We start from the raw sequence: 26,473 nt of genomic DNA, 5'->3' as shown, positions 1-26,473 counted from the left end.
CCGAAACACTTAAGGCCGCGTACACACGGGCGGACTGTTCGCCCAACTTTGTTTGTCAAACAGTTTCGGCAAACAGTCCGCTCAAAATTAGCATGGACGGACATGGCCACACACGGCACTTTTTTGAGCGGACTGTTTCAGCGAACTGTTTGCCAAACAGTTCGCTCAACTTTTGAAATGAACGGACTCGCCCACGTAAGGCGGAGGCAAATCCGCCCATTTCGAGCGCGTGTACAGGTAGGCGGGGCCCGCGAAGGAGACGTTGCGGGCTCCGCCGCCTGGAATGGACTTAAAGGGGAACCCCAACGCCGAAAAAAATCGGCGTGGGGGTTCCCCCAAAGTCCACAACAGACCCTTGTCCGAGCACGCTACCCGGCCGGCCAGGAAAGGGGGGCGAGCGAGCGCGCCCCCCCTCCTGAGCCGTACCAGGCCGCGTGCCCTCAACATGGGGGTGCCTTGGGGAAGGGGGGGCCGCGCGGCCCCCCCACCCCAAAGCACCTTATCCCCATGTTGATGAGGACAAGGGCCTCTTCCCGACAACCCTGGCCGTTGGTTGTCGGGGTCTGCGGGCGGGGGGCTTATCGGAATCCGGGAGCCCCCTTTAAGAAGGGGGCCCCCGGATACCGGCCCCCCACCCTATGTGAATGAGTATGGGGTACAATGTACCCCTACCCATTCACCTGTGAAATAAAGTACAAAAAAAAACACAACACAGAGAAAAAATATTTTATTGCACAGCTCCGGGGGTCTTCCGTCTTCGGGGGTCTTCTCGCCGGACTCCTCCGCTATCTTCGTGTAGCTCTTTTACTAGCGGAGGAGCCCGGCTTTCTTCCTCCCCGCCGCCGGCCTCTTCTCCCGACTTCGGGGGTCTTGTCCCCCTCTTCGGTTCTTCTGCCGGGCCACCGCGCCTTCTTGTAGCTCTTTTGCAGGCGGTGGCCCGGTCTTCTGTCGCCGCTGCCTTCCGTTCTTCTGTCGCCGCCTTCGGTTCTTCTGCCGGGCCACCGCGCCTTCTTGTAGCTCTTTTACAGGCGGTGGCCCGGTCTTCTGTCGCCGCTGTCGCTGTCGCCGTCGCCGCCTTCCGTTCTTCTTCTTCTTCTTCTTCTTCTTCCCCAGGAGATGTTGACACGTCGCTCTCTCCGGCCGGAATGCCAGAGCCGCGCTGTGCGGTCACTTATATAGTGACAATGGGGCGGTGTCACATGGTATATGTCACATGGGTTGGTCACATGGGTTGATGTCACATGGGGACTATGACATCGTAAGGGGGCGGGGTCACCATGTGACCAACCCATGTGACATATACCATGTGACATATACCATGTGACACCGCCCCATTGTCACTATATAAGTGACCGCACAGCGCGGCTCTGGCATTCCGGCCGGAGAGAGCGACGTGTCAACATCTCCTGGGGAAGAAGAAGAAGAACAAGAAGAAGAAGAAGAAGAAGAACGGAAGGCGGCGACGGCGACAGCGACAGCGGCGACAGAAGACCGGGCCACCGCCTGTAAAAGAGCTACAAGAAGGCGCGGTGGCCCGGCAGAAGAACCGAAGGCGGCGACAGAAGAACGGAAGGCAGCGGCGACAGAAGACCGGGCCACCGCCTGCAAAAGAGCTACAAGAAGGCGCGGTGGCCCGGCAGAAGAACCGAAGAGGGGGACAAGACCCCCGAAGTCGGGAGAAGAGGCCGGCGGCGGGGAGGAAGAAAGCCGGGCTCCTCCGCTAGTAAAAGAGCTACACGAAGATAGCGGAGGAGTCCGGCGAGAAGACCCCCGAAGACGGAAGACCCCCGGAGCTGTGCAATAAAATATTTTTTCTCTGTGTTGTGTTTTTTTTTGTACTTTATTTCACAGGTGAATGGGTAGGGGTACATTGTACCCCATACTCATTCACATAGGGTGGGGGGCCGGTATCCGGGGGCCCCCTTCTTAAAGGGGGCTCCCGGATTCCGATAAGCCCCCCGCCCGCAGACCCCGACAACCAACGGCCAGGGTTGTCGGGAAGAGGCCCTTGTCCTCATCAACATGGGGACAAGGTGCTTTGGGGTGGGGGGGCCGCGCGGCCCCCCCTTCCCCAAGGCACCCCCCCATGTTGAGGGCACGCGGCCTGGTACGGCTTAGGAGGGGGGGGCTGGCCGGCCGGGTAGCGTGCTCGGACAAGGGTCTGTTGTGGACTTTGGGGGAACCCCCACGCCGATTTTTTTCGGCGTTGGGGTTCCCCTTTAAGCCCATTCCAGGCGGCGGAGCCCGCGACGTCTCCGTCGCGGGCCCCGCCTACCTCGAAATGAGCAGACTTTCCTCCGAGCGGGAACAGTTTGCTCATTTCGAAAGTAGCCTACACACGGGCGGACTGTTCGCTCAAACACAGTTTCAGCGGACAGTTTTTCGGAAATTTCCGAAAGACTTTGTCCGTCAAACTGTCCGCTGAAACTGTCCACTGAAAGCCCACACACGAGCGGACTGTCCGCCCAAACACTGTTCAAGGGACAAGGTTGGGCGAACAGTCCGCCAGTGTGTACGCGGCCTAAGTGTGACAAACATGCAAAGGAACAGGAAATGAGGAAGGGGGCAAACACTTTTTCACACCACTGTATGCTATAATAGCTCAGGTGTATGAATTCTTCTGAAATGTAGTATTATAGAAATGTAAAAATCAGAAATAATTATTAAAAATGATATAATAATGCAGTTTAAAAAGTGACAACAATGGTGCAAATGATAGTAAGCCTCATGCCCCGTACACACAAGCGGATTTTCCGTCGGAAAAAACTTGGATGGTTTTTCTGAAGGAATTCCGCTCAAGCTTGGCTTGCATACACATGGTCACACAAAAGTTCTCGGAACTTCCGACCGTCAAGAACGCGGTGACGTACAACACTATGACGAGCCGAGAAAATAAAGTTCAATGCTTCAGAGCATGCGTCAAATTGTTTCCGAGCATAGATAGGAATTTTGCACGCTGGAATTGGTACAGACGATCTTAATTTCCGATTGGAACTTTTTCCGACTGAAAAATTTAGAACCTGCTCTCAATCTTTTGCTGGCGGGAATTCCGCCAGCAAAAGTCCAATGGAGCATACACACGGTCGGAATTTCCGACCAATAGCTCACATCAGACTTTTGCTGGCGGAATTTCCAATCGTGTGTGCAGGGAATTACAAACCAGTTGTCATCCATGTAAAACAGTAAACAAAAATATTCCATTGATTGCCATTGCTAACTGCACATAACACACTGCTCTTAAACAATAAGAGCATCCAAATATAAATGTCCAAAAATAGATGTTCTTGGTTCACAAGATTCACACTATTTGTTAGCTTGCCATGATTCTGAGACATCATAAATATGTAGTTAATGAGAGAACAAATATAATATGTAGTAGCCTAAGAGAGACTTTTTTTTAACCTAGGTGCCTTCAGGTTTCCTCAGGGGTGCCTTTACAAAATGCCTAAAAATTGCCTAAAAATGGAATACAATCCAGTGGGTGGATGAAGCCTGCCTTTTAATTACACAAAACCACAGGCTTTCATTGTGCACCATTACAACCTTCTAGCTACTGGCATCCTAAAAACCAATGACATCATCAGTTGCTCAAGGAGGACATTGGGTGTCTGTACAGCTTCCTTGTTTGCCCCTACCTGTCAGCAATGGGTTAACATTATCTGAGTGAGGGAGAGAAAGCGAGGGCGAAGAGAAACATTGGAATACTAGTCAATTCCAGTGTGTAAAGGTGTATTTGTTTTGGGAGAATAAATCACCTCTAATGTTGGATGTCATGTGTGACTGTTGCATACACACTAAAACTATTAATTAATTGTTTTAAATTTTAGAATGAGGTGCCTCAAAATTGTGCCGCATTTTAAAGACTGAAGAAAGGTTGAAAAATTCTCATCCAAGATACTAAACAATACCCTATACACTGGGTTGTGACTAGAGTGCACACCATGTTGTAAATAAAATAATTTAAAATTAGCTTGTTAATACAAGACTGACCTAAGCCAAAGTGATATATCTCATATAGGTGAAGCTGAGCTGAGTTTCCTATATTTTCTGGGGACTTTCTAAACTTAGTTCTCCTTACTATAAATTCTGTCCTTCTTCCACTCTTTGTGGTCCATTCCCACAATATAAAATAAATTAAAAATCATATCAGGGAGTGGTGCAACCACCATTCTCCTGAAGTCCCTGGGACACAACTCCACAGCATCTACTGAAAAAGAATATTCATTTTGGCTGGACAGAACCTTTAAAAGACAAGTATGGACAAAGTATGAAAATATATACTCACCCAGGTGGATGCAGCATAGATCGGATGCTGCATCTGTTCCCCGCCACCTCTGCACTGAGAACCGAGCAATCAAACACTGCTGATCGCTCAGTTCTCAGCATTCTGTGAGCAGAGAGCTGGGGACTGTCAATCTTGAGCTTTCAGTTTTAGATCTACCCCCCCCCCCCCCGCCCCCCCAAAAAAACAACTTTGGCTATACCTTTAAAGACCAACTGGGGAACTGGAAATTATTTAAACTTCTGTCCTATTTGTGTTGCTGTCACAGGAACAAAATGTTTTGGTAAGTATTCCGAACGTAATACACAGAAACCAACAAAACCCCATTTTTAGTAATGCAGAGAATGGTCAGACCTCGGTTTGATGGTCTTGGTGTTCTCAAACATACAACTGATATGCCTTTCTCTGGATCAACTGCAGGTATAGAGTTCTGATAATGCAGGTTTTTAATGTATTTGTTTTTGTCTTTTGGTTTAAATAGAAATATGCCTTTTTTCAAAGTAAATTTAAAGTTACGGGCCCATTTCCCGCTCTATCCAAAACTAAAAAGCTTGGCATCTGACTTTTAAGTAAAAATATTAGCACACTTCAGTTACTGTAAAGCATATGATATTTTTAGAATGTGATATTTCACAATATGATGTGCCTTGTTCATGGCAGTCTTCTCACCTACATTCTGATGAAAAACATACCAATCGCTACCATTGTTCACAAGGTTGTGGGAGAGTGATTGAGGGAGGTCCTTTGAGAACTGAAATTGTTTTCAGTTTTAGAGGTGATTTAAAATTCATAACCAAGGAACTACTGATAACTAGAACTAAGGGCATACTTATATAAACAAGTCCTATGCACATGCCTTACATTACACCCTTTTCAGACAAATTCCTTCCCACTCAGGGCAGGACCTTTTATGTGTATCTAAATATTCATATCAGCTGCACTGTATTTTTACACCTGCGTCTTTTGTTATACTACACATTCCCTTTGATTTTCTCTAACGTCTGATTTTCTAACAGAGGCATATGCTGGTCTCCATGAAGAGGGAGGAATATGTAGAAATAAAATAAGGGTCTCAAAGCAGATGGTTGTAGATGGCGGATTGAATTAGGCTCAACCTGGGAATAGATGGGAGCCTCTATGCAACGGACCCACAGACCTCCCAAATACTAGGAACAATTTTTACTTTCTGTTCCCCTAGCCAAGCTTTTTTCTGTGACTATGCCCCCCTTTCCATTTTCTTCTTCCAGTGAAGTAAAAGAATGTGGACACCTCCTTCTCCTTCTGAGCAGCGATGGAGACTATCACTGAGATTGGAGTATACACAGGCCTTGCAATTGACTGGACCAAATCCGCCTTAAAGTTGTTGGGTGGAACACTGCGCACCAACACCGAGCCCTTCTAAGCTGGATCCCACACTATCCAATATTTTACAGTGAGGGAAAAAAGTATTTGATCCCCTGCTGATATTGTATGTTTGCCCACTGACAAAGAAATTATCAGTCTATCATTTTAATAGTTGGTTTATGTTAACAGTGAGAGACAAAATAACAGCAAAAAATACAGAAAAACGCATTTCAAAAAAGTTATAAATTGATTTGCATTTTAATGAGTGAAATAAGTATTTTTCCCCTATCAATCAGCAAGATTTATGACTCCCAGGTGTCTTCTATACAGGTAACGAGCTGAGATTAGGAGCGCTCTCTTAAAGGGAGTGCTCCTCATCTCAACTTGTTACCTGTATAAAAGACACCTGTCCACAGAAGTAAGAAATCAATCAGATTCCAATCTCTCCACCATGGCCAAGACCAAAGAGCTGCCCAAGGATATCAGGGACAAGATTGTAGACCTACACAAGGCTGGAATGGGCTAGAAGACCATCGCCAAGCAGCTTGGTGAGAGGGTGATAACAGTTGCGATTATTCACAAATGGAAGAAACACAAAATAACTGTAAATCTCCCTCGGTCTGGGGCTTCATGCAAGATCTCACCTCGTGGACTTTCAATGATCATCAGAATGGTGGAGAATCAGCCCACAACAACACGAGAGAATCTTGTCAATGATCTCAAGGCAGCTGGGACTACAGTCACCAAGAAAACATTTGATAACAAAATATGCAGTGAAGGTGTTGTGTTCAGATGAGACCAAAATCAAGCTCTTTGGCATCAATTCAACTCGCTGTGTTTGGAGGTGGGGAATCATCCCAGAACTACAGGGGAGAATCTTGTCAATGATGTCAAGGCAGCTGGGACTACAGTCACCAAGAAAACAATTGGTAACATACTATGCTGTGAAGGTGTCGTGTTCAGATGAAACAAAAATCAAGCTCTTTGGCATCAATTCAACTCACCGTGTTTGGAGGAGGAATGCTACCTATGACCCCAAGAACACCAACCCCATCATCAAACATGGAGGTGGAATCATTATGGTTTGGGGTTGTTTTTCTGCTAAGGAGACAGGACAACTTAAAGGGACGATGAACAGGGCCATGAACCTCCTTCCCTCAGCCAGGGCATTGGAAATGGGTTGTGGTTGGGTATTCCAGCATGATAATGACCCAAAACACATGGCCAAGTCAGCAAAAGAGTTGCTCAAGAAGAAGCATATTAATGTCCTGGAATGTCCAAACCAGTCTCCAGACCTTAATTCCATAGAAAATATGTGGAGGGAGCTGAAGGTTTGCGTTACCAAATATCAGCCTCGAAACCTTAATGACTTGGAGAGGATCTGCAAAGAGGAGTGGGACAAAATTCTTCCTGAAATGTTTGCAAACCTGGTGGCCAACTACAAGAAACGTCTGACCTCTGTGATTGCCAACAAGGGTTTTGCCACCAAGTAACAAGTCATGTTTTGCGAAGGGGTCAAATACTTATTTCATTCATTAAAATGAAAATCAAATCATAACTTTTCTGTAATGCGTTTTCATGGATTTTATTGTTGCTATTCTGTCTCTACCGGTGAAGATCAACAATATCAAATGTATGGTGACAGACCCTCCACCTTCAATCTAAGTGCTACGCTCACCTCAGAGCATAGACCCCTGAGCTAACAGGTGGTCATGCACACAGGTCCCACACAATAGGTAGGCAGCAAAACAGGCCAGTTAATCCTTTCCTGCAGATTATTACCGGAAGAAGAAGCACCAAACCATATACAGATAAATAAAGAAGGGGAGAGCTAAGTGCTCACTGTGCAAATGGTTAATATTTATTAAGATCCAATATGAACTACTCGCATGAAGGGTAAAAACAGGAGCATGTAGCACAACAGTGTGCTGAATATTCCAAGGATGGCAGCAGGTGACGTCATCTGTGCGTGGCTCCTTCCCCGTATGCGTTACGTTCGTCAGAACTTCCTGAGCTGGGAAGGTTTTATACATTTCATATTTCCTACTTACAGAATCCCTACCGTAAAAGATCACCTCTAAGCCATAATGGATTTCTCTTTTTTGGCTGAAGTGGAGCAGGTTCATGTATGATGATCACTGACAGGTATTTGCTGTTGTCAAAACAGTGGTGCTTGGCCCCATAACACTGGTTCCATCTAGCTACCCATCTACATAGCTTTGAGTCCAATTCAGGATGTACGCCTCTGAGATCTGTATAACTAGCCAGAATATACTTGTGTATATATCTAACTGTTCATTTCCAGACTATTAACATTTTATTTTTTTTTTTTTTTTTTAGAAAGAAGATTTTAAGAATAGCAGGTACAATATCTAAGGACAATATGTCAGCGGAAATGTCATTTAAATTAATGGCAAGATGGTATATTGTCCCACAAAGAGCGCATAAGAGAAGGCCGGACATATCAGCACTATGCTGGAGGGGTTGTGATAAGGTGGGAACTTTTGCACATATCTGGTGGGAGTGTGGTAAGATTGGCCCTTATTGGGAGAAAATAATAGGAAACATCTTCCAGATAACAGGGGAACAGGTAAAGAAGGATCCTTGGACATGTCTATTTCATGACACAGATAAAACAATAGGGGAATATAAAAATTCATTGATACCTCACTTATTGATTGCTGCAAAAAGCCTGATCCCAAAGAGATGGGGCTCTGTTGAACCCCCATCCATGAGGGAATGGTTAGCTAAAGTAGAGTGGTTAAGATCAATGGAGGAATCAATACTTAAAAGAGGAGATCAAGTGGAAATTTATCATAACAAATGGGGAAAATGGTTGGAGTTTAAGAAACAAGGGAATGTCCCAGAATGAGTGGTCCCGAGGAGAGAGGAGGGGGAGGGCGGGAGAGAGAGACGGAGAGAGAGAGGGGGGGGTTGGGGAGGGAGATTTGAGGGGGAGGGGACGGGAAGATATAAGTTTATGGAATAGGAAGCATATTTTTGTAATATTCCTACTTTTTCGAAATTCTTATAAAATAAATAAAAATAAAATAGAGGAAGATGTTAAAAAAGAAAAAAGGAAAAAGGATTGCATGTGATGTCAAAGTAGCACTGCCAACAGGCAAAATAGTGGCGATGAGAAGAAGGGCACCAAAAATCACAAGGGCGTAAAACTTGCCACAAATTTGTTGACGAGAGATTATGGCGTGCTATAAACTGATGCAACTTCGCAAAAAAAAAAAAAAAAAAAAAAAAAAAAAAAAAAAAAAGACTATTAACATTTTATAAGGTCAAAGTTGAATAAACATGTCAAATGTGATGCTAAACTTGGATATGAATAGAAGAAAAGACCACAGACGGTCTAAAAACAAACTTGAGGAAAACATAATAACATACTTAGAAGTTATAAGACACTATGACAGGGAAACCCTTGGAGTATCAGACACCCTGGTCAAGATTTTCCTTCAGTGTTGCCAGGTAAAAAAAAAAAAACAATTTTCAAAACGATTCTGATTGATGTTGCATTAAGAAAAGTAGATTTGAGCCTTAAACCCCTTCTTGAACTCTCATACATTTTACACTTGCTATCAAAAGATACCATATCAGAGCCATAGCAAAACAGCAGTGCAATGGCACCATACACAGAAAATCCAGGCTGCCAGACTGGTGTCATAATAAAAAGCAACGGTGCTTTCAGGATTTGAATAACTTTATCTTATTCCCCTCACCTCTTTCTCATCATTTCTTTATATTTGTAAACCCCATGATCCCGGTCTGGAGACTTGTTAAGGAGAGGACTCCATGAAAATCTTCCTCCACTCTGGCATGGTGAAGCAGTACTTAGAAGAATCAATGTTAATTGTATGGCTATCAAATTGTGATTTGTCATTGGTGGCTGCCAGGGAAAGGTTCTAGTGTTCAGCATATATCGTGCAATAGGAGAAGAAGCTTTGTCAGCCTGCCACATCACCATCACTACCAAAAGCAGTGAGGATTAGGAGAGGAACTGGATACAGAAGAAAGAGGGGCTACAGAACATGAAAATTAAATAGTTCTCTTTAGAAAATGGTTAAAAGTGTTTCCCTCTCTTGAATGGCGCCCTTTGCGCCGCACAGATTGAGCGCAGCTAAGGGCAACTTCACTTGGCAATAACAAGAAAAATATATAATTTCCCTGCTGACAATATAAAACAGGTTTTGATAGGTGCTGTTCTGTATAAATCTCCTGCTTTTAGGCCTATTTTCTGCATACATAATTTGATCCCATAAACATCTTTATCCAGGAAATCCAAATATTAGGATATTATGCTTATTTAATCACATGTGAAGATATCTCCGGTTACACATGTAAGACCCATTTATTTACAATGGATTTGATGGCAAGGAAGTTGCAGGAAATTGCAGTCTGACTGGGATAATGAAAATACTTCTAACCACCCGAGAGAAAGGCAAGACAGTACAAAGCCTTTAAATGTTGGCCACATTACAAACAGCAAGCACTGTACAAAGTATGCTCAATACCGAGAAACATTTGGCAAAAAATGGCTTCCTATACCAAGAAGACGTTGAAGGCTTGGTATACATCATTGTATATGAAAAGCAGATCTTGTAACCTGCAATGCACTTATGAAAAGTTTCCTTTCAAAGAGCAAATTAAAGGGAAAGTTATTGTAACTTCATTGAATGCATATTTTCAGTTATTAAAATGTTTGATATGACTTTCACATTTTTGCAAGCTTGTTGTATAGAGATGCATCGATACCAGATCAAGTATGAGTACTAATACTTTTTCTCATGTACTCACCAATACCTATTATTAGTGTCAGACCGGTAGACCGCAGAAGATTTGGTAAGTGGCCACTCTATGCGATATCACTGCACTGAGCAGGTAAGTAGTGATGGACGAACTTCCGATGGGACGTTTCGCAAACGCGGCCGATAGTTTGCGAACCGTAACGTTCGCGGTGGGCCCTATTGACTTCAATGGGAGGCGAACTCTGCAAACCTACAGGTCAAATTTGCAGCCACAAAATAATTACTAGCTGTGCAAACATAGTCCCACCACGTGGCCAATGACATAACACATGTATGAGGTGAATCTGGGATCGACAACTACAAGCATTCTTTTTTTATATGTGAAATTGTTGCGACAATTCAGGACTGTGGAGCGCATGAAGGCAATGGAGGAGAGGGAAGGTCAGGGTAGGCAAAGAAGAGGGTGCAGGAGATGATCACCAGCAGCATGACATACAGCAATGACACCTGCACCGTGATAGAGTCATCTGACACCAGCACCGTGATAGAGAGCACTGACATGAGCAGCGTGACATACAGCAATGACACCTGCACCATGATATACAGCACTGACACCAGCACCGTGATAGAGAGCACTGACATGAGCAGCGTGACATACAGCAATGACACCTGCACCATGATATACAGCACTGACACCAGCACCGTGATAGAGAGCACTGACATGAGCAGTGTGACATAAAGCACTGACACCAGCACCATGATATACAGCACTGACACCAGCACCATGATATACAGCACTGACACCAGCACCATGATGGAGAGCACTGACATCAGCAGCTTGACATACAGCAATGACACCTGCACCGTGATAGAGTGATCTGACACCAGCACCATGATAGAGAGCACTGACATCAGCAGCGTGACATAAAGCACTGACACCAGCACCATGATATACAGCACTGACACCAGCACCGTGATGGAGAGCACTGACATCAGCAGCGTGACATACAGCAATGACACCTGCACCGTGATAGAGTGATCTGACACCAGCACTGTGATAGAGAGTACTGACATCAGCAGCGTGACATAAAGCACTGACACCAGCACCATGATATACAGCACTGACACCAGCACCTTGATAGAGAGCACTGACATCAGCAGTGTGACATAAAGCACTCACATCAGCACCGTGATATACAGCACTGACACCAGCACCATGATATACAGCACTGACACCTGCACCGTAAGCAGCCCCAGGAGGAAGTCAGCATAGCACAGGGATGGTGGGAGCACCTCATAATGAGCATAGCACAGGGATGGTGGGAGCCCCTCATAATATGCACAGCAGAGGTACAGCCCCAGGAGGAAGTCAGCACAGCACAGGGATGGTGGGAGCCCCTCATAATAAGCAGCCCCAGGAGGAAGTCAGCAAAGCACAGCGATGGAGGGAGCCCCTCATAATAAGCAGCCGCAGAAGGATGTCAGCATAGCACAGGGATGGTGGGAGCTCCTCATGAGCATAGCACAGGGATGGTGGGAGCCCCTCATAATATGCACAGCAGAGCTACAGCCCCAGGAGGAAGTCAGTACAGGGATGGTGGGAGCCCCTCATAATAAGCAGCCCCAGGGGGATGTCAGCATAGCACAGGGATGGTGGAAGCCCCTCATAATAAGCAGCCCCAGGAGGAAGTCAGCACAGCACAGGGATGGTGGGAGCACCTCATAATGAGCATAGCACAGGGATGGTGGGAGCCCCTCATAATATGCACAGCAGAGGTACAGCCCCAGAAGGAAGTCAGCACAGCACAGGGATGGTCGGAGCCCCTCATAATAAGCAGCCCCAGGAGGAAGTCAGCACAGCACAGGGATGGTGGGAGCCCCTCATAATAAGCAGCCCCAGGAGGATGTCAGCATAGCACAGGGATGGTGGAGCCCCTTATAATAAGCAGTCCCAGGAGGAAGTCAGCACAGCACAGGGATGGTAGGAGCCCCTCATAATGAGCATAGCACAGGGATGGTGGGAGCCCCTCATAATATGCACAGCAGAGGTACAGCCCCAGGAGGAAGTCAGCACAGCACAGGGGTGGTGGGAGCCCCTCATAATAAGCAGCCCCAGTAGAAATATGACACCGCTCAACCTCTTCAAACAGGAGGGTACAGGCATATAGTACGGTGTGCTATTTTTGGACAAGGAAGTGAGCCAAATGAAGAAAAAAGGTCTGTGTGCTCGATTAAAAAAATCATTTATAGACATATACACGGTCTACTGGTCACATGTGTTGAATTCCTCTGAGATTCATGCCTCATTAATTTTTAGAAATGTGAGGTAGTTAACACTGTTGTGAGCTAGGCGAGTACGCTTGTCGGTCATGATCCCCCCTGCTGCGCTGAACGTCCTTTCTGACAGGACACTGGACGAGGGGGCAAGCCAACAGTTCGATTGCAATTTGGGCAAGCTCTGGCCAGAGGTCAAGCCTGCCCACCCAGTAGTCCAGGGGTTCATCACTCCTCAGAGCGTCCACATCGGCCGCTGACCCGATATAGTCGGACACCTGACGGTCTAGGCGTTCCCTGATGCTGGATCAGGATGACACCTGTCGATGGGTCGGCTGAAAGAATGACCTCATATCAGAAGTCACCAACACATCTTCAAACCGGCCTCTTCTTGCAGGCGCTGTTGGATTGGTACCCGCAACTCCTTCTCTGGGAGTGGGAATTGCTCCTCTGCCAGCGCACGCAAAAGCAGAATGCAGCATTTCGCGAAGCAAGGCCTGGAAGTGCTCCATTCTGACAGCCCTCTGTGACGGCAGTAACATTTCCGCCATTTTGTGTTTGTACCGGGGGTCTAAGTACGTTGCCACCCAGTACTGGTCCGTGACCCTTATGCTTTTTATACGGGGGTCCCTGTTAAAACACTGGAGCATGAAGGCCCCCATTTGCACTAAACTGGAAGCGGTGTGGTGGCCTGGCTCCTGCTCATCATCCAGGATAATGTCGTCCTCTTCATTCTCCTCTCCCCATCCACGCACAACAACAGGGATCCCAGAAAGGTTTAAAGCATGCTCTTCTTGCTCCTCCTCATCCGCCCCGGCACCATCCTCCTCTGACTCCTCTTCAGACTCCTGTTGTTCACTTGTCTCAGATAAAGGAGGCCCCCCTGGGAATTCATCCAGCATTGCGACTTCCTCATCTTCCCGCTCCTCCACAGCTTGATCAATGACACGACGCAATGCGCGCTCCATAAAGAAGACATAAGGTACCATGTCACTGATGGCGCCATGGCTGCGACTGACCAGTTTGGTGATCTCCTCAAATGGCCGCAGAAGTCTGAATGCGTCGCGCATGAGCAGCCACTGGCGCGGTGAAAAAAAACCCAGCTCCCAGAACCTGTTCTGCCGCAGAGTTCATACAGGTAGACGTTAACTGCACGTTTCTGCTGGAGCAGCCTATCAAGCATATAGAAGGTTGAGTTCCATCGCGTCGGGCAATAGCAAATAAGACGTCTGACCGGCAGATTGTGTCGCCGCTGAATGTCAGCAAGGCGAGCCATGGCCGTGTAAGATCCTCTGAAATGGGCCGAGATTTTCCTTGCCTGCCGCAAGATGTCCTGGACCCCAGGGTATTTGACAACGAATCACTGCACGACCAAGTTTAAGACGTGTGCCATGCATGGCACGTGCGTAATTTTGCCCTGTTTCAATGCGCTAAGCAGATTGGCACCGTTGTCACACACCACTTTACCAACTGTCAAATTGAGCGGTGTTAGCCACTGATCTGCCTGTGAACGCAAAGCTGAAAGGAGTGCCGGGCCAGTGTGGCTCTTGGCTTCCAGGCACAACAGACGCAGCACGGCATGGCAACGTCTCACCTGGCATGTCGAATAGGTTCTGGGGAGCTTGGGCGGCGCAGCAGAAGAGACGCTAGCAGCGGAAAAGAAGGAGTCAGCCGAGGAGGAGAGGGAGGAGGATGGAGTAGGAGGAGGAGGAGAAGATGATCCAGGCCTGCATGCAATCCGTGGCGGTAAAACCAAATCTACACGGGTGCCATGGGTTACATGCTTGACGGCCATCAGAAGGTTCACCCAGTGGGCAGTAAAAGTGATATACCTTCCCTGCCCGTGTTTGCTAGACCACGTGTCTGTGGTCAGATGTATCTTGGCACTGACACTGTGTGCCAGAGATACATTCACTTGCCGCTGAAAATGGCCATATAGCTCTAGGATGCCCTTCTCTGAGAAATACTTCCTTCCTGGGACCTTCCATTGTGGTGTTCCAATGGCCACAAATTTGCGAAAGGCCTCCGAGTCCAACAGTTTATATGGCAGTAGTTGGCGGGCTAGGAGTTCTGACAAGCCAGCTGTCAACCGTTGGGCAAGAGGGTTATCCGGTGTCATCATTTTTTTACGCTCGAACATTAGGCCCACGGAAGCCTGCCTTTTTGCAGAAAAACGTGAGCTTGGCGTGATGGAAGGTGGAGTGGAGGACAATTGTGAGGAGAGAGGAGAAGGAGAAGTAGAAGACGAGGCTGGACGGTGAGAGCCTGGAGTGTGGCTTTGTGTGTTCCGTTGCTCCCACTCGACTCGGTGATGGCTGCTCATGTGCCTTCTTAAGACGGTCGTCCCTAGGTGAGTGTTGGGCTTACCGCGACTAATGCGTTGACTGCAAAGATTGCAGATGGCAACGCTATTGTCAGCAGCGGACACGTTAAAATAAGCCCACACTGCGGAGCCATGTGCCGGTGTCCTGGGAGCGCCAGATGTGACCGTACATGGTCGATGACTCGCTCCTGATACATTTGCAGTCTGCTTTGTCCCTCCTGTGCAATGTAAGTTATTCCTGCTTCTCCTCCCTATCTGTTGGTCCATATCTCCCTCTGAACTCCCCTCCTCTTCCTTTCTTGTGGGCACCCACGTGACATCCCTAGACACGTCATCATCGACGTCACCTTACCCACCGCTATAAGTAGAGATCTCGGAGTAGGCAGCAACACCGGGGACCAACCTCCTCCTTGGGCTGATCTGGGTACTGTCGTCAGACTGCTGAGTGGCGGTTGTTGCTACCTCCTCTTCCTGATCCAATACCAAGAGTGGCTGTGCATCAGAAATGTCTTGATATGGATCGGAAAATAATTCCTGTGACTCAAGCGGAAGGTATGTGGTGGTGGTAGTGTTGTTGGTGGTAGTCTCTTTGGGGGTGCACATAGCAGAGAGTGAAGAAGAGGGTGCAGATCGAGAGGATGAGGAGGGTGCAGAAGAGTAAGGCTGAGTGAGCCACTCAACCAAGTCTGGTGCGTCCTTTAAAGTAATTGAACGCACCTTCTGCAACTTCCCAATTTGGCTCAAGCCTGTTGCTCCTGCCCTACCCCTACCACCCCTGCGGAAGGGCCTGCCTCTTCCTCTGCCTGTCATTTTTTAAATGACCCTATGACAAAACTCTCAGTCCCTATACTGATAAAGGACTGCTGCAGTATAGGGCAGCAGTCAGCAGTAGTGCACCTCAACCCTATGTATTGTGGACCTATACCAGTCCTTACGGAATAGCAGACTGTACCTCACTCAACCCTATGTACTGTAGTACCCTATATCTTACCAGTCCTTGTAAGGACCTTTGTGGAACAAGTAGGTTGTGAATGATCAGCAGACTGTACCTCAGTCCCTATACTGATAAAGGACTACTGCAGCAGAAGGGCAGCAGTCAAGTATAATATTCTTTCTATATTTGGAAGAAAGAATATTATACGTGTACAAGCCTATTACCATACCAGTCCTGAAAAGAACCTTTGTGGACCTAATAGTAACAGCTACTGATTAAACTGACTGCCCCTCACTGCCTCACACACAGCTTCCTGCCTGTTCCTATTTAAACTGACAAAACAGAGGCTGCTGGAACAATAACGTGAATAGCACTTTTGTGGACCTAATAGTAACAGCTAATGATTAAACTGACTGTCCCTGCAGCACACAGCGTCCTGTCCCTCTCTCTACAATGACAAAAGACAGGCTGCTGCAAAAAATCAGTAGCACAGCAGTGCCTCAAACCTATATCCTGAACTACACCTAACACCTATACCAGTCCTGAAAAGAACTTTTGTGGACCAAATAGCTAGCGATTTGGGTCACTGCAGTCTCTCCCTGCTCCACACAGCAACCTCTCCCTATAGTGACAGAAGAAAGAATGTAAAATGGCCGCCGGATCGGGTCTATTTATAAGTTAGGGGGAATGTCCAAGTGTCCATGTGCTGTAATGTCTCAATTGGCTGTCCTGTACCCCATGATGGATGTGTCATCATAGGTCAAAGTTCTTTTACACAGTAAACACGGAAGTCCGCCGGGCAAACGGCGGCAATAGTCCACCGAACGGACGGATGGCGAACAGCCGAAATTCGCCGCGAAACAACCGCCGGGCGAACCGTTCGGGCATCCCTACAGGTAAGTATAAACCTCTTATTTTAGGTAAAAAAACATAAGGCTTTCATATCACATTAAGCATATCACCTTTATGAGTAGGCACTGTCTGAATAAAGATCTTAAGGTTGCTTGTTTAGTCAACAATTTCCGTGGGGTGTACTTACATTTTAAGATGACTCTATTAGATTTCTAACTCTTTATAATATCAGATATTTGCAAAGTACCCATACATGTTTGTCTAAAGTACTCCCCAACCCCAAATTCTAAACATAAATGACTGTTCCCACGAGATTTTGAATGTTTTCAAATAGGAAAAATGTGCAGTGGGATGTTTTTTGTGTGGGAGTTACTGTGTGCAACAAATTTAAACTATTACTTAAAAATATTTTATGAAACAGAAACACTCACTGGACCTTTCTAAGGTACCAATAAGGGTACACATATCACTGGAGAAAAGCGTTAGAGATGTGCATATACATTTATTCTTTTGCTGTAGAAACATTTTCTCACCTGCTGGATATTGCTCCCAGGCACATAGACAGAATTGAACAATTTCAGGTGTGTCCGAACCTTTGTGAGTTCCCGCAAGGAAGCAAAGATTTTATCCACTGCAGCTGTGCCCTTATCCGGTGTCAGCTCAGGGGGAGATTCACATCCTGTAACAAGACAAAATTCTGCGTCACCTCGAGCCATTAATCAAAGGTTACCTTACTACCTACAAGTACCTGTAAGAGGTGCAGTTGTAAAGAAAAAAAAAAATGATTAGTAATTATTTTGCCATATTATACATTGTTTCTTTCTGAGATGCAGCAGGGCTTCTGAGCTGAAGGTTCCATCTGAGTGCTTGTTCCCTATTAACCACTTCAATATGGGGCACTTTTACCCCAATTCCTGCCCAGGCCAATTTTCAGCTTTCAGCGCTGTTGCAGTTGCGCGGTCAGACGACACTGTACCCAAAAAAAAATGTTTGCATTATTGTCACACAAATATAACTTTATTTTGGTGGTATTTAATCACCACTGGGTTTTTTCATTTTCCGTTAAACGAAAAAAAAGGCCACAAATTTAGGTAAAAAAACATATTTTTCTTTGTTTCTGTAATGAAATGTCTGCTACATTTCGTTGGTGAAAATAACCCAAATCAATGCATATTATTTAGTCTGTAGGAAAGTTATAGCGTCCACAATCTAAGGTATATACACTATATTACCAAAAGTATTGGGACGTCTGCCTTTACACATGAACTTTAATGGCATGCCAGTCTAGTCCGTAGGGTTCTATAGTGAGTTGGCCCTCCTTTGCAGCTATAATAGCTTCAGCTCTCCTGGGAAGGCTGTCCACAAGGTTTAGGAGTGTGTCTATGGGAATGTTTGACCATTCTTCCAGAAGCACATTTGTGAGGTCAGGCACTGATGTGTACGAGAAGACCTGACTTGCAGTCTCCACTCTAATTCATCCCAAAGGTGTTCGGGTTGAGGTGCAGGCCAGCCAAGTTCCTCCACCCCAAACTCGCTCATCCATGTCTTTATGAACCTTATTGTGTGCACTGGTCCAAATCATATGGTGGAGGGATTATAGTGTGGGGTTGTTTTTCAGGGGTTGGCCTTGGCCCCTTAGTTCCAGTGAAGGGAACTCTTAAGGCATCAGCATACAAAGATATTTTGGACAATTTCATGCTCCCAACTTTGTGGGAACAGTTTGGGGGTGGCCCCTTCCTGTTCCAACATGACTGTGCACCAGTGCACAAAGGGAGGTCCATAAAGACATGAATGAGCGAGTTTGGGGTGCAGGAACTTGACTGGCGTGCACAAAATCCTGATCTCAATGCGATAGAACACGTTTGGGATGAATTAGTGCGGAAGCAGCGAGCCAGGCCTTCTCGTCCACATCATTGCCTGACTTCACAAATCCACTTTTGGAAGAATGGTCAAACATTCCCATAGACGCACTCCTAAACCTTTTGGACAGCCTTCCCAAAAGAGCTGAAGCTGTTATGGCTGCCAAGGGTGGGCCAACTCAATATTGAACCCTACAGACTAATGCCCTGTACACAAGGTCGGACATTCCGACGACAAAATCCGTCAGATTTTTTTCAAAAGATTTTGGCCCAAACTTGTCTTGCATACACACAGTAGTACAAAGTTGTCGAAAAATCTGTTCGTTCAGAACGAGGTGACATACAACACATACGACAGGACTATAAAGAGGGCAGTAGCCAATAGCTTTCATCTTGTAATTTATTCTGAGCATGCGTGGCACTTTGTCCATCGGAAATGTCTACATATGATTGGAGTTTAAATGATTGGATTTTGTTGTCGGAAAATGTTAGATTCAGATCTCAAACTTTGTGTGTGGGAAATTCAGACGGAAAAAGTCCGATGGAGCCCACACACGATCGGAATTTCCATCAACATAGTCAGATCGCACATTTTCTGACGGAAAGTCCGCCCGTGTGTACAGGGCATAAGACTGGGATGCCATGAAAGTTTATGTGCGTGTAAAGGTAGGTGTCCCAATGCTTTTGGTAATATACTGTATATAGATCTGAAAATCGATCAATCCTGATGACGTCCTATTTCATTTCAACAGAACCCAAAAACGGCAGGCAAGTACAAATATCCCCCAAATGACCTTTTTGGAAAGTAGACCCTCTGCAAAATGAAGGGGGGAAAAAAATAGTTTCACATTTATTTAAATGCAGTACAGCAACATTAAAATTGTATTTATTTTCTTTTTTTTTTTTTAAATAGTAACACTGTACCATTTTATATACTATGCTTGCTTATAGCAGTGACTTTCACTGCTATAAGCAGTTATTTTTACTGAATGACAGCGTGTAGACAATGTGTGTTGTTGTGATTAGCTGTGATTAGCTAATCACATGGTACACATGGGTTGTGATTGGCCCTGTCTGTACTATGTAATCATTGTGACCAATCACAGCTAGCGACCTAATTGTATACCATGAATGGAAGCCATTCACTGTTTACATATGAAGTCTTCCCAGAAAAGTAGGGTTCGCACCTGACCGTCATTTCAGAATGGCATGTGAGGGAAGCAGTTAAAGTGGTGAGTTGATGGGACAATGGAAGGAATGGGTTCAGCGACAAATAAGGCCCGCTCACGTTTCGCGTAGGCTTGCATTTTTTTTAGCGATTAACGCGTTTCCATGTGTTGCACATAGGGCAGGCCTTTCACTGGAATGGGTTGCCCTATACACGTTTGTAGCGATAAAGAAGCTCATGAACCAAATTTTGGCCCTGGGCCAAGCTCATTTCTACATTTTTTTCAATGCAATTGTCTTGCGTTTTGTTGTGCGGCAATCACAGCAAAATCGCACCCTCTTTGTGGTTCCTTTAGAAAAGAATGGCACTCAAATGCATGTTTTGCCATGATTTTAGCACAATATGGAATTGCAGGCAGAATCACAACTATTCCGCCTGCTACCCAGTGAACGGGACCTTGAGTTGCATTGTAGTAATGCTTAGTTGGGATCATAGCCATCATGTGACCCTAGGCCTATATGTGATCTATGTACACTGCAGGGATTTTAACAAGCTTTGTTGAAGATTCCTAACTTTTTGTTATTCCGAAGAATCACAGTAGATGTTTGTCTGTGTCCATGTGCTAAGTGATGGAATGGGAGTGATTTTATAATTATCAGTCAGCTGCTAGCTGCACTTGCAGGGTTTTAACCGGTTCCCGACCAGCGCACGACGATGTACGTCGACAGAATGGCACGGGCAGGCATATTGGCGTACAGGTACGTCCAATCTTCAATGCCGCCCTGCCATCGGGAGCGCGCCGCCGGTCGGGACCCCCGTGAGTCCGGTTGCGGGACCCGCGGACTCGATCGCCGCGGGCATCCCCGCGATCGTTTCACGGGACGGCTGAATGGAGGAAATGCTGTGTAAACAGCATTTCTCCATTCTGCCTAGCAACTAGTGACGCTGATCTCTGCTCCATGTGATTGGAGCAGAGATCAGTGTTCACTAAATGAAAGCCCAACCCCCCCACAGTTGGTAAAACACCCCTAGGAACACTTAACCCCTACACTGCCACCCACTGGTTAACCCCTTCACTGCCAGTGTCATTTACACAGGAATCACTGCATTTATATAGCAGTGATTACTGTATAAATGACAATGGTCCCAAAAATGTGTCAAAAATGTCCGATGGGTCCCCCACAATGTCGCAGTCACAATAAAAATCGCTGATCGCCGCCATTACTAGTAAAAAAAAAAAAATAATAAAAAATTATTAATAAAAATGCTATAAAACTATCCCTATTTTGTAAATGCTATAACTTTTGCGCAAACCATATATATTTTTGGGGGATATTTATTATAACAAAAAGTAAAAAATAATGCGTTTTTTTCAAAATTGTCGCTCTATTTTTGTTTATAGCGCAAAAAATAAAAACCGCAGGGGTGATCAAATACCACCAAAAGAAAGCTCTATTTGTGGGAAAAAAGGACATCAATTTTGTTTGGGAGCCACGTCACACGACCACGCAATTGTCAGTTAAAGCGACGCAGTGCCGAATCGCAAAAAGTGGTCTGGTCTTTGACCAGCAAAATGGTCCGGTCTGTAAGTGGTTAATTGTGGAAAGTGGCAGGGTCTGCATCCCTCTACAAAATATTTTTCTTTGGGAGTATCTCACCAAAAATGACATGTTTGTTGCAGGGGATGCGTGACTTGCATCTTAGTTAAGACTTCTGGGAGAATCAGGCCTGGTTGACACCTATGCATTTTTTAGTGCATTTTCAGTTTTGCAGAAACACACTACAGTCCATTTAACATGGTTTCCTATGGATGTAGTTCACGCCTGTGTATTTTATGGAAAGGGCCAGGGACTTTTTTCAGTTTTTTGGTTGCATAGACTTCAATGGATCAGAAGAGTGTATTAAAAGGAGAAATGGACCGGGAATATGCAAACTGCAACCAGCATCCTGCATAGGTGTGAATCAGGCCTCAGGCTTTAGTTAGCTGATCACACAAGCAGGAAATTACATTTCAGGGGGCGTTCTGTACACCATCTGTGTACAGAACACCTCCAGTTAGCCATATCGTATTGCATTCTAAAGAAAATGAAAACAGAGAATTTTTAACACATTCAATTACAATATGACTTGTGTTGCAATTGTACATGCTATTTCAATTTTTTTTTCACACAAAATTGGAGTTACCCTTTAACCGCTTGTCGACCAGCCGCCGCAGTTTTACTATGTCAGGTTGGCTCAGCTGGGCAAATCGATGTTACCTTAAGTTGCTATTCCTTACTAGGGGTGCACGCAAGCCCGCAGCGCGTGCCCAGAGCCAATGCAGATGCCAGGCTCCCGCGATTGTTCGGGACAGAGCGAGAACCCGGATCTGTGTGTAAACACACGACTCCCGGTCCTTTCAGGGGAGAGGAGACAGATCATGTATTCATATTATGTATGAACACTGATCTCTCTCTCCTCCTAGACAGTCCCATCCCACCACAGTTAGAAACACACATAGGGAACACAGTTAACCCCTTGACAGCCCCCTAGTGTTAACCCCTTCCCTGCCAGTGTCATTTACACAGTAATCAGTGCTTTTTTTATAGCACTAATCGCTGTATAATGGTCAGTGGTTTAAAAAATGTGTCGAAAGTGTCTGATGTGTCCGCAATAAAGTTGCAGTCCCCATAAAAATTGCAGATCGCCACCATTACTAGTAAATAAAAAAATAAAAATAATAAAAATGTCATAAATCTATTCCCTATTTTGTAGACGCTATAACTTTTGCGCAAACCAATTATATTGATTGGTTTGCCATTTTTTTTAACCAAAAATATGTATAAGAATACATATCAGGCCTAAACTGAGGGAAAAAAGGGTTATTTTTTTTTTAACTAAAAAAATGTGGGATATTTATTATAGCAAAAGGTAAAAGATTGTGTTTTTTCACAATCGCTCCTCTTTTGTTTATAGCGCAAAAAATAAAAACGACAGAGGTGATCAATTACCACCAAAAGAAAGCTCTATTTGTGAGTAAAATAACGGATGTCAATTTTGTTTGGGTACAGCATCGCACGACCACGCAATTGTCAATTAAAGCAACACAGTGCCAAATCGCAAAAAATGGCCTAGTAATTGAGCAGCCAAATCTTCCGGGGCTGAAGTGGTTAAAGCGTAGGGATGACCTCAGGCGTGTTCGCATGGACCACGTGCAGAGCCCGCCAGGCAGTCGGCGCAGTGCTGCGCTAATCACATGCAGTGAGACATTGCCTGATCTCTGCAGCCGCACATCGGGGCAATGTCTCACGGCCTGTGATTAGCGCAGCGCTGCGCCGACATCCTGGCGGGCTCTGCACGTGGTCCATGCGAACACGCCTGAGCTCATCCATATTAAAGAGACTGTATTGCATTTTCTAAAACCTTCTACAAAATATTCCTGCAACTGTTACCAGATAGCGTTACAGATTGACGTGGTGTTCAAGCCATTGTGTATTTCTGATATATGCTGCTAACAATTGTGCATCCACAAAGAAGTGACTTTTCATGTTTCCTATGTTGATGTGACATTGCATTGTGTTATTCTTGCTAATAAAAAGCTAAACCGAAAGCAATTGTCCTTGGTATTGTGTTGGTCATCAATCTAGGACACAAGGCATATGCACCAATCACAGTCCAGAAGCCAAATGCACGGAAAGCCAGAACACTGACTTTTGCAGGATAATGAAATGCAGTGATGTATTTCAGCTTTGTGATTTATTGAGCACATGTGCCAATTTCATACATTTTGTCTCAAACCACAAGACAATTTAGAACAGGTTTGCCCAATTTACATTTTTACATTTTTTTATTCCTCAGCTCCGGTATTGTTTACAACACAGAATTTCACGTGTCCACATTTTTTTATACACTTGTCCATTGCACAAGTGTTCTGCAATCTAGACATATGAGTTCCTTCACTGGACTGATCAAAGCAGAGTACACTATGTACAGTGCGGAGCCTGGACAGTCCACAATTGGAGAATTTAATTGAAACCAACCCGTGGCGGTGAATGTAACAGGACGAGAGGATCAGCCTTTAGACCAGCTTGCCCAGTTCCACGAAGAGCTCATAGTGTGAAAGGGAAGAGCAGAAAACAAAGGCTTTGCCCAGAAGATATTCTTTTGCAGACATATTTGTAAGTAATGGGTCTACAGCCCAAGCCTGGCTTAGAAAACATCAGTATAAATCCACAGCTGAATTTCAACTTCTAAAGAAATCAAAAGCCTCCGCTTAAATGCCACAAGGTGATGAAAGACAGCCACACCCTGTTATAAATGTCTCTCTTTCCAGACTATCTGGCACACAGAGCAGAGAAACAGAAAATGTGCTACTATAAGCCAGCAAGAGCTATTAGAGGAGTCACATTAAAACACACAACTCCCAAGACTGGAGGAAGAGGAGGAAAGTAGCGTGAGACCGACTAGGTCTGATTGAATCAATGCCAAAACACACACAGTCAAAGCTCGGCCTGGTAGCGTGACCTACGGAGGAGCATTATGATTTGATTAGAGTGCAGCCTATGCGTGTTGAGCCAGGTGTGTGTCTTGAACAATGAAACTGCATCTCAAGAATTCTCTCTAACAGCCCCCATTACGACACGCCGTTTTCATGCACACTGTCAATAATCTTTGATAAAACTCTACATTGCGTACTCTATCAAGATGTATTTCCTACATAAGGTAGATGTTAGATGGTTTCTTCAAAGAGCAAGTCAAGTCTTGTATTTGTGGTAGAAGCTGTTCCTATAAAAACAGTACAACAAAGTGGAGTTTTGCCACGACAAAATCATTATACTATCCTGAAAGCATGACCAAAACAAACACAATAAAGTGCGATATAGAGGGGATTATTTGCTCCCTAGTTATGAGGATACTAAAATCCACAAATGTAAATGTACAAAATAGAAGGCAACGTGCTTTTATACAGATCAGGAAATTATGTGTAGATTCCTAAAACCCATATTAATTTATTTAAATGCCTTGATGCCTCCTATTACATAAAATAATCATACGCTCAGTACACATGGATTGATTATTTTTTTTTTTTTTTTTTAGGAAGACTGTCATTTTAGGCAACAGCCCCCCAGAGGAATCCCTCTAATATTTGTGTAGGGGTCTGTTGCCCTCTACTGTCAGCTGCTAGTATCACACTGTAATATAAAATTGTGTATGGCAGTTCTTGGGTTGTTGGGAAAAAAAATCCTGGAAGAAGGAAATGGAGAGAAAGAGAGAGAGAGCCTCAGCCACATGTCCTGTTCATGCTACTAATACCAAGTCAGAAGAGATAATTATGCAAGTATTTCTATGCTCCAATAGTTAAACCCAGGGTTTCTCAACCAGCATTCCATGGAACCCTAGGGTTCCTCCACAGGTTGCTAGGGAGTTCCTTGAGCAATGAGCAATTTCTGCCTCTCGAATAAGTTCCCGCTGACACCATTGATATTTTTAGCTATCTGTAAGGAGCTAATTCTTCCCAATGACCGCCATACTAATGTATCACAAGTTGTAGATATAGTCATTTTTAGCAGGGGTTCCCTGAGACTGAGAAGTTATTTTAAGGGTTCCTCGGTGTTGAAAAGTTTGAGAAAGGCTGGTTTACCTGCAGCAGCCCATAGCTTCTTGAGTGCCTTGCTGAATCCTTGTGAAAAACAAACAGAGTATCTCTGTCCTATTCCTGTCACATGCACAGTGCCAGATAACTAGGACTGTGTTCCAGACTGGTTGGGTCTCCTCACCATTGCAGATTTTGTCTTCAGGTTTCTGACACAAAGACAGACATTGCATCCCCAGGGGCCTCTGCAATGGGATTTTGCTGTAACGTTTATCGGAAGGTATCTCTCACTCTCTCTCTCTCTCTATTATATATATATATATATATATATATATATATATGTATCCGGGGATATGTGCACAATTCCACCAGGACTTCTATCAGGCCTTTTGCTGAAACTATTGTATCCCTTCTGTTCACAGAGACCTTGTCCTGGGTGGAGGCACTGCCAACTTTATTATCGATCTCAATCTTCCACATAGAAAAGGTTCTGGTTCTCTTGTTTACCTACAGGCTTAGCATAATATCCTGTTTTGGAAGGGCCATTTCCCAACCCCCTGCAAAAAAGGGAGAAAGGCTAGTGCCATGAAAGTCGTCTAAAACATCATGTTATTCTTGCAGGCCTTAATCATGGCTAACAAATATGTGACAGAAAGCAGCTTAAATAGTGTAGTCTAAATCACATGGTCAACCCAAAGGGTCACGTGACCCAAAAAGGGGTGGCGACAAATATCAAAACATACAAAAAAATACAAAAAAGAGCACTATCAGCATACAATTGTACATAAATGTATATAAAAACATGCATCACAAATATAAAAAAGGAACAGCATCAAATATACTGAAATAGGATATATATCTCCAAATTAGCCTAGTGTCATGGACTGTCATTATTCTTTGTATTACCAAGTCACTTATTGAATTAGTTGTGTTCACTATTCATATATACTGTTTTTTGTTTTTCACATCATTGAACACTTGATATATTACCATCTTCTATATTGGAGTTGGCATCATTTATTTATATTTAAATGTATCTTTTGAATGTGTTAGATAGTCAGGCTGGCTTTTACTTTATTAATTAGTTTGACGTCTGCGTGATATCACAAGA

At 44.9% G+C, this 26,473-nt stretch overlaps 1 protein-coding gene across 1 annotated transcript in view; it reads right to left on the bottom strand.

Moving 5' to 3' along the window:
* SCFD2 (sec1 family domain containing 2) overlaps window positions 1–26,473 on the bottom strand; it is a 729,048-nt gene that overhangs the window by 106,387 nt on the left and 596,188 nt on the right. The window contains exon 6 of the mRNA XM_077477494.1: window positions 17,297–17,442. Within this exon, the coding sequence (XP_077333620.1) occupies window positions 17,297–17,442 (146 nt within the window). The remainder of the gene's footprint in view (window positions 1–17,296; window positions 17,443–26,473) is intronic.

This window comes from Lithobates pipiens, unplaced genomic scaffold (genome assembly GCF_037356315.1).
Source record: "Lithobates pipiens isolate NorthernLeopardFrog02 unplaced genomic scaffold, aLitPip1_a1.2 Scaffold_13, whole genome shotgun sequence".
Taxonomy (NCBI): Eukaryota; Metazoa; Chordata; class Amphibia; order Anura; family Ranidae; genus Lithobates; species Lithobates pipiens.
Note: the sequence above shows the minus strand (reverse complement) of the source record. Positions and strands in the feature narration are given on the sequence as shown.